Source organism: Chlorocebus sabaeus, chromosome 8, assembly GCF_047675955.1.
Source record: "Chlorocebus sabaeus isolate Y175 chromosome 8, mChlSab1.0.hap1, whole genome shotgun sequence".
Taxonomy (NCBI): Eukaryota; Metazoa; Chordata; class Mammalia; order Primates; family Cercopithecidae; genus Chlorocebus; species Chlorocebus sabaeus.
The window spans coordinates 7,904,399-7,913,230 of NC_132911.1; the positions used below are offsets into that span (position 1 = coordinate 7,904,399).

Sequence of the window (8,832 nt, forward strand, 5' to 3'; positions counted from 1 at the left end):
GTTTTTAAACACATCTAACACCTTAAAGAATAGAGAAACATATTCCTGAATGATGATCCCAAACTTATTCATTCATTATACCAAAAGTGATATAGAAGGGCCCATATCATGGATTTGATATCTTTTCTTATTTGTTTTGATTTTACTCCTTCCTATGATTTTCTTGATCTTCTGAGACCCCAGATTACTAAAGGAGGTTGCAAGTCTAGGGTCAAATAGCTGACCCTTGATCAGGAAACAGTGCTTTGTATGTGTCTAAGATGAATCGAAGTCAGACTACTTGTTATTTATTATCAGGCTGATACTTTTTGTTGTTGTTGTAATAAAAATGTTTGTTTGTTTGTTTGTTTGTTTTTTCATGTCATGGCGCTGTTCAGTCCCTGTCTTTTATATAAATTTTAATTCTAGAAACTTGCCTTTCTCACAAATATGATGTTCTTAAGTTTTTGCACAGCCGTAAGTGTATGGCCAATTGTCTTATCATTATGATTATTGACTTGGTTCATTGGCATAATTAAAAACATATTAACATATCTTTTCTCACTAGCATTTTATTAAAATGAGTATAGCTTTATTATAATGAGTAGAATCATATGCTTGAAGGGATGGAGAATTGGGACCGACTCCTTCATTAAACATTTGTCTAATTAACCTTTTGGGGACCAGTAAAGGACCATTTGTCTCATTGGTTATTGGGCCTCATCCTCTATGGTCACCAGCTTCTGAGCTCTTCTTCTATCTGGTTATTAATTGAATCACTGATGCTCGTCAGTCTTTCCTGTTTTTGGCGCAGTTTTAACTTTTTCCTTGTTAAACTTTATTTTATTCTATCTTGTTGATACAGTTATATATCACTTACCAAAACAGAGTGAAATAAAGCTTAATGTATAGCATATGTATTTAACACATCTGCTTAAAATTTCAAAAATTATGTATAGCAGTGCTTTCCCACTTTTTAAAATTAAAGGACAAGTGAACATAGCCCATCAGATCTATCTTTCCTTTGAGCCAACAACCACTTTTTGCCTCTCATTGTAAACTTCTATTGTTTGAGTATCCTTAGGAATGCACTGAACTTTTAAGTTTCAAACTATTCCAATTAACACTTATATCCTGTCAGGCATGGTGGCTCAAGCATGAAATCCTAGCACTATGGGAGGCTGAGGAGGGCAGATCACTTAAGCTCAGGAGTTCAAGAGCAATCTGGGCAACATGGTGAAACCCTGTCTCTCCAAAAAGTGCAAAACATCAGCAGGGTGTGGTGGCACATGCCTGTAGTCCCAGCTACTCAAGAGGCTGAGGTGGGAGGATCATTCGAGCACAGGAGGTTAAGGCTGCAGTGAGCAGAGATTGCACCATTGTATTCCAGCTCCGGTGGCTAAGTGAGACACTGTCTCAAACAACAACAACAGCAACAAACCCAATTTTATTCATTTTTGCTATTTCGTTATTGCTCTGTGATGCTCTAATAGTGCATTATTGGAATGCAAAGACCAGTTAACTTAATGTGGATCAGAATTGCCTATACAAAGGAACCGTACAATCCACCATATAAAAAAGCAAAAGGGAAAAAAAGGAAAAAGAAAAGAAAATTTAAAAGGTCAAACACACTAAGTTGAATGCTTGAACTTTATTTTGGAGAGAAAAATTTAGAAAGACACAAGGTACACAGAGTGAAGTGTTTTTTCTTTTTCAGGACTTTGGATTGAATCTTGCACTGTTTTGGTTTTATCTAGGAAGTTCAGCGACAGCAGTAGTGGGCGACTTGGCCCAATAAAGTGCAACTGCGGAAGCGGGTCTCAAGCCAGGAACAACGGCCGATTCGGCAAATGCAGCGGAATCTCGCCTCAGGACCTGTGGAAAGAAGAGAGAATCAGGCACAGCGAGGGAGGTGGGGAAAAGGATAGGCAGAGCCAGACTAACTGAGATAGTCTAAACAAGAGACGCTGTATCAGTCATGTTAGGATGGAGAAAATTCATGTCTTTGTCATAAATGACAAGAAATCGTACTAGCTATGTGTTAGTCATGCAAGATCACAGCTCTTTCCCCATCTGAGTCTATTCAGGACATGTTTATTACCCACTCCCTGGTAAAATAATATACCTCTCAACCCCGGGGTTACCTACTCTTCATTCTGCTTAATCCATACCCCTAATCTTGACCTCCATGTATGATCTGCATGTCCTAACAAGGCTCCCTAATGCACCTGCATCCGTTTCTGAGATGCTGCATTGTGCATGCTCATGTCATGGACTCAAGTACTTTGGTGCTCAAGGAGTCTTTGAAGACCTTCCAAATTCAAATTCTTCATTCTCTCTCCCTTTTTTTTTTTTAAACATTTTACTTACGTACTTATTTTAATTGACAAATAATAATTGTGTATATGTATGTGACATAATATGATGTTTGGATCTAAGTATGTATTGTAGAAAGATTTAATCAAGTCTATTAGCACATGGAAACACACCCATAGGTTCCTCTCTAGGTTCTAAAAGCTTTACCAATGGACAAAGTAAAATATTCTCTCCATAACTAAGTCTACCCATTCAGACCTGCAAATAACAAGTCAGTGTAGCTCTTTCTATCTTAAAAGCAACAAATTTCACAGAAATATCTTGAAACTAAAAGTCTTAGAAGAAAGAAAATCTTTTAGATGTGTTCCGTTCTCACTGATTAACTTAGAGATGAGAAAATCAAGGTCCAGGAAGATTAAGTAAAGTCACTCAAGTGAGGTAGACTTTTCCACACTTGACGCCAGAGCCTGTCTCCAATCCTTTTGTTCTAGATTTTGCAGATATGCAAGATTGATGTCTCCTACCTGAAGCTCTAAGAGTAGGGAGTCCATTTTCTTCAAAGGAGACAGCAAGGTCCTGGTTGTCTTCCCCAGGCTGCTCCCGGGTTACAGCCTCATCAGCTCTTTCCTGGAGTGACTCAGCCTGGGCCTGCAGGGCGAACAGGAGAATGGCAGCAAGGATGGCGAGGGTCCTCATGGCTGGGGTCACCTGGAGGAGGGAGAGCAGGTGTGGATGTGTGGAGAGTGAGGAGTGAGCCTGGATTTATAGCTCTGCTGGGAGAAGGCCTGAGACAGAAGCCGCAGTGAGAGGAGGTGGGCATGTGATTGGGAGGGGAAGGGCTGCCTTCGCCCTCAAGATCCCTTTGATGCTCCTCTTTCTCCCGGCTTTCATCACAGAGTGAGTCTGTATGCTTAATGCCTCTTCTTGAAGCAAGCTGTTAATGATGATAAGGACATTACTATCCTGTTTCCCATCTGCTTGAGTATTTACTTTTATATATTCAGACAAGAAAAACAACAGTGCTTTCATTCAATAAATTTGGGGATCAAATGCCTCTTGTTTTCCGAAGATGGTCCCTGGTACTCTCTGGATGACTCTCTGGGGTCAGACCTGGGTCCCAGTGGAGTAGAGAGTTAATCCATTTTTTCTTTCTTTGCAGAGAAACTAATAGAGTGTATCTCCCACTTATTCTACCTTATGAAAATGAGAGGATCTCAATCAGATCTGTAATATCTATAATATCAATTTGAATTCATGAATTAACAGGGAGACTGGGAGGGACTAATTTCCTGTATCGGTGATCCCAGCTTTCATGGCCCTTGTTTTACCCTGGTGGCCATTTAGCACCAGGTTTTAAACCATCTGTATTTGTACTGCTGCTGTGTTTCTCACTGGACATTGCTGAGTTTTCAGATAGCATTCCATGATTGCTTCCTAGCCTACATCTCTCTGGCATTATCTCTCTGAATCTCTAGAAATGACTGAAGAAACAATTTGGAACATTTTTATTCTGGTTCTAACCTTTCTCCATGAATTCTGTCATGTTTTTGATCACCCAGAGTCCTTATTAATTGTAGAAATTGATATCTTCAGTCTCTCGTCATCCTTCTCTGACCCCGAAATTAACTGGGTGAGCAGAAAATCTGGAAAGAGAAATGGGTGGTTTAAAAACCACTGTCCAGGCCTTGTGGTATGCTCAGACAGCAGAGCTGAGCACTGGCCAAGCCAGAAGATGCCCAGTGGCCCATCTTCCCAGGACCAGGCCCCCGTCAGCAGCCCATTGCTCAGCCTTGGACATAACTCTGTTGCCAATCAAGTTTCTTATTATTTCTGGCAGAAGTATTTCTAGAGAACTCCCCTGGGCTGGGCGCAGTGGCTCATGCCTGTAATCCCAACACTTTGGGAGGTCAAGGTGGGCAGATGATTTGAAGTTAGGAGGTTGAGAACAGCCTTGCCAACATGATAAAACTCCGTCTCTACTAAAAATACAAAAATTAGCTGGATGTAGCAGCGGGTGCCTATAGTCCCAGCTACTCTGGAGGCTGAGACACGAGAATCACTTGAACCAGGAAGGCAGAGGTTGCAGTGAGCTGAGATTGCACCACAGCACTCCAGCCTGGGCAACAGAGCACGACTCTGTCAAAAAGAAAGGAAGGAAGGAAAGAAGGAAGGAAGGAAGGAAGGAGGGAGTGAGGGAGGGTGGGAAAGAAGGAAGGAAGGAAAGAAGGAAGGAAGGAAGGAAGGAAGGAAGGAAGGAAGGAAGGAAGGAAGGAAGGAAGGAAGGAAGGAAGGAAGGAAGGGAGAGAGAGAAAGAAAAGAAAGAAAGAAAGAAAGAAAGAAAGAAAGAAAGAAAGAAAGAAAGAAAGAAAGAAAGAAAGAAAGAAAGAAAGAAAGAAAGGAAGATGAGAAAACACCACTGACATTATGGAAAATATTTTTAGTTTCCTAATGTGTTTATAAATAATTATTTAGATCACATGCCTTTCCCGTTCCTTTGTTTCTTTAACTGTAGCAAGGTGCCCATTATCTATTGTCCTCTTGACTTCAAACCTGCTGTCATTTAAAATAAAACCTGAAAAACTGTTTTTCTTGTCCTTTATTCTGACTCTAATCTTGCCTCTCCTATACTCAGGGCTGGGATAAAAATAGGATTTGCATCCATAATATGGACATTCACTCTTAGAAGGCATGTACCCCCTGATGGATGATTTAATTATTTAACATAAAAATTAATTTAACTGTGCTAAAAAGTAGAGGGCAAGGAAATTGGCCTGAAAGAAAACACTTAAGCTAGCAACAGAATCTGGTTTTATAATAGAGGTTTTATATTCCAGGATATTCCAGGGAACAAATAATGCTTAGAAGTGTGTTTATTACTGGTAACAGTCAAGCAGATGGGAGACAGGAAGAGTGATAGGGGCCTTCGTGAACATGAAGAGCAGGTATTTCAATGCAGCCCTGGATTGGAGAACCGTCAAAGGTCTGAACTATCAACCCAGAGGATGCCGCTCTCCCACAGCCACATGGGTTTGGGGTAGCTCATTGCCCTGGGATGCTGCTTCCTCCAGATAGCACAGAGCTGGGGTCTTTTCACTCCCCTTAGTCCTCAAACTCCTTCGGTCCCTTGAGAGACATTGACCTATAGGAGGCTCACCGCCCTGAGGACCCTTGTCCTTCTCTGGAGCCTCTTGGAGAAAGCGCACCAGGTCCTAGCCTTGGAGCTACCTGGGACAGAGGACCTAGATGTAGGTGTCCCCTTTGCAGGAATGAGAAATGCATTACTATCTTCGCATAAGATAGGAGGCCAATGTGCTGTCTGTTGGGAGCTGTAGTCTCAGTGGTGTCATCAACCAACTGTGGGATCATTAGTGAATGACTTCACCTATCATGGTCTCTGCCTTTCGACTCTACACTGGGGGCAGTAGACTCTGTCCAAGGGGTCTTGGGTGCAAAAATTTGGTTTTACGGCCTGTGCATGTCAGTCTGAGCAGCTTCGGCCTCAGAGGCTAAACCAGATGTATTAGAGTTTGGAGTCTGCACTTCAGGGTGTGTGTGCACCTGTGCGTATGCTTGTATGTTTACATGTATGTGTGCACGTGTGGTGAGGGGAGTGTGTTGGGAGGTGGAAACTGGGGATGTATGTGTTGTACGTGTGCATGTGCATGTCTATGAGTCTGAGTGCCTGTGTGCAGGGAGAGGGGACTGTGTGATAGAAATGACAGAAAACATGAAAGAAAGAATGAGATCTTAAATGGCCGACAGGTGGCCAGTTATGATCTCTTTATTCTGCTCTAATAGGATCTGTGAGGTATGTTTTCCATGAGCAGACACAGTCCTCCTCTGGGCTGCTCTGATCTGATTTCCTGTACCCCGAAACCCAGCACTGTGCCCAATACGCTGCTCCATCTTCCTCAAGGTCACCAGGTGACAGGCACCTGCAGTTGCAGACCCACCTGTTGCCACTGGGCATCACTCTGGGACCTGTATCCTCAGCGACACCTGCTACAGGCTCAGCTGTCCTTGTGCTTTGTTAATTGAGACCCAGATCAGGGCAAGATTCCATTTGAAAACCTGGAAATGAACAATTCAGTCTTTTTACCTTGTGCTTTATCTTCTCTCTATCTCCAAAAATGCGTTTTCACAGTAAACTCAATGTATTTGGCCATGTAGTCTCCCCTTTTCTTTGCCTTATTTTTTTCTTTCCTTGTTTTTCTTACCTTTTTGTTTCTATTGTCCTGGTCATTTTCATAGAGATGTCGAGGCTGCACTTTCTACCCTGAGGAGCTGGACCTCAGGGTAGAAAGGTCTACTTGTCCAGGTCACTCAGGGCCAGGACAAAAGGAGGATTTCCACCCATAATATGGACATTCACTCTTAGAAGGCATGTACTCCCAGATGGATGAGTTAATTATTTAACATAGGAATTAACTTAACTGTGTTAAGAAAGTAGGGTGCAAGGGAATTGGCCTGGAAGAAAATAAGAGAGTAAAAGAATCTGGTTGTATAATAGAGGTTTTGTATTCCAGGATATTCCAGGGGACAAATGATGCTTAGACATGACCATATTTATTGCTGGTAACAGGCAAGCAGATGGGAGATGGAGAGAGATAGGGGCCTTCATGACCATGAGGACCTCTGGCTCCTCCTAGTGGGCACCTACAGCCCAGTTTTGCACTATTGGATGAACCTTCCTCACTTGTTCAGAGGCTGCTGAACACCAATTGCAAGAGCACAGCTGTGGGGGCATCCTATGTATCCACATGTATCCACAAAAGTAGTGCTTCTTTAAGAAAGGGCAATGAGCTCCCCATCCTCTTTAAGAAAGAGGCACTACTTTTGTGGATACATGGGGTACATGTAGTTATTTCCTTATTTGTTCATTCCTGGAGAACCATGGAGATTAGTGCCTGTCAGGACTTAGTACCCGGTTGTTGCATCTTGAAAATGGCTGCGAAAGAGCCTCGCTAGACAGGGGTATTGGCCAGCTCTCGAAAAGCGGTGCTCAGGGGTAGCGCTGATGAATGCTGTAAAGCAGCACTGCCATCTTGCTCTGGCTGTGAGGAAAGTGGACATTCTTGGGGAATCTGCTCATATGGGAGGGTCTATCAATGCAGATGTGAAAATGAAAGCCGGCCTCTGACGTTTCAGGTAAAGACGCAGAAGAGGCGCACCATCTGAACCGTGCATCAGCAGGCTACCCTCCTTCCCGGGAGGCAGGGGCCCTGGATGGGGTGGGGGAGAAGGTGGGTGCCCACTTTCTCAGAGAGGGTGTCAGGCTGAGGAAGCCAGAGTTTTTGCAGAAGAGAAATTTACCACTTTGGTAAACTTTCACTGCCCTCTGGGGTCCAGACACTGACACAATTTGGAAGAGTTTGTCTTGTGGCAACCATTGTACTTTGTGCACTAGCTCTGAGCTGTATCTGGAGGACAGACTTGAATGATGTTCATCTCTCACTATTCATTCTTACTGTCTCATTTGAGACTTTGTAATCGCTGCCAAAGAATTTTCTCTTGTCCAAGATTCTGCCAGTGCTCTGAGCTGATGAGCTGTGGAAACCCTGGATGTTGGCCTCTGGATTAGTCAGCTCAGAATATCATAACAAATTTCCACAGACTGGGTGGCTAAAACAACAGGAATTTGTGTTCTCACAGTGCTGTAGACTGGAACTCTGAAGGTGTTAGCATGCTGGTGTTCTCTGCAGCCTCTCTCCTTGGCTCATAGACAGCCGTCTTCTCTCTGCATCCTCACATGGTGTGTTCTCTGTGTGTAACTGTGTCCTAACCTCTTCTTACGAGAATTCTGGTTGTATTGGGTTTAATGCCCACTCTCATTCCCTCATTTTAACTTAATGACTTCTTCAGAGACTCTCCAGATACAGTGCCACATTCTGAGGTACTAGGGGTTAAGTCTTCAACATACGAACTTTGGGGTAACACAGTTCAGTCCCTAACAACCTCCTCTGAAAAAAGCCTGGTGGCTGGTGTGGACAGTGGGGGAAGTTGAGGACAGGGGTGGTCAAGAGCCAGGGCTCATACCTGCAAACCGTGATAAGACCTTGATATTTTCAGTGGAAAATAGACTACAGTGGACCAAAGTGTCAGCAGGAGCCCCGTTACAAGGGGGCTGTGGAAGCCTGGGCTAGAAGTCAGTGTATATTGCACCAGGGTGCCAGCAGTGCAGGGGATAAGAAGTGGCCTCATTCAAAATTTATGTTGAGGGTACAGCGGCAACAGCAGTTGCTGATGTAAGAACATGAAATATGAGGCTATGTGAAGAATATTTTTATTTTTTGCTCTGAACAACTGCAGAGACACTAGTGCCATTTTCTGAAATGACAACACCTGTATGTGCACGTGGTGCCTGCAAGCTGGAGAGATGTACAATGAAGAGTTTGGTTTTGGACAGTAGGAGTGAGATAACCTGTCGGCGATTATAGTGGACACGTCAGGACATGGGTTCTGGAGTCTGGAGTTCAGCTAGGTGGTTGGAGCTGAAGATATAAATGGAGGAATCATTCCGAAATTGACAGCATTTAG

General features: G+C 43.3%; 1 protein-coding gene across 1 annotated transcript; it reads right to left on the reverse strand.

Moving 5' to 3' along the window:
* Window positions 1–1,741: 1,741 nt before the first annotated feature.
* Window positions 1,742–3,304, reverse strand: LOC119623637 (neutrophil defensin 6-like). The gene is made up of 2 exons (XM_073018628.1): window positions 2,820–3,304; window positions 1,742–1,854 (listed from the first exon to the last, which is right to left on the reverse strand). The coding sequence occupies exons 1-2, from the start codon at window positions 2,989–2,991 to the stop codon at window positions 1,742–1,744; spliced, it is 285 nt and encodes a 94-aa protein (XP_072874729.1). The 5' UTR covers window positions 2,992–3,304.
* Between the last annotated feature and the right edge of the window lie 5,528 nt (window positions 3,305–8,832).

Excerpts from the sequence above, each read along its gene's own strand:
- LOC119623637 (XM_073018628.1), bottom strand. The coding sequence starts at position 2,991 with ATGAGGACCCTCGCCATCCTTGCTGCCATTCTCCTGTTCGCCCTGCAG. Across the intron at positions 1,855-2,819 it reads CCCTACTCTTAGAGCTTCAG|GTCCTGAGGCGAGATTCCGC; the intron begins GTAGGAGACATC and ends TTCTTTCCACAG.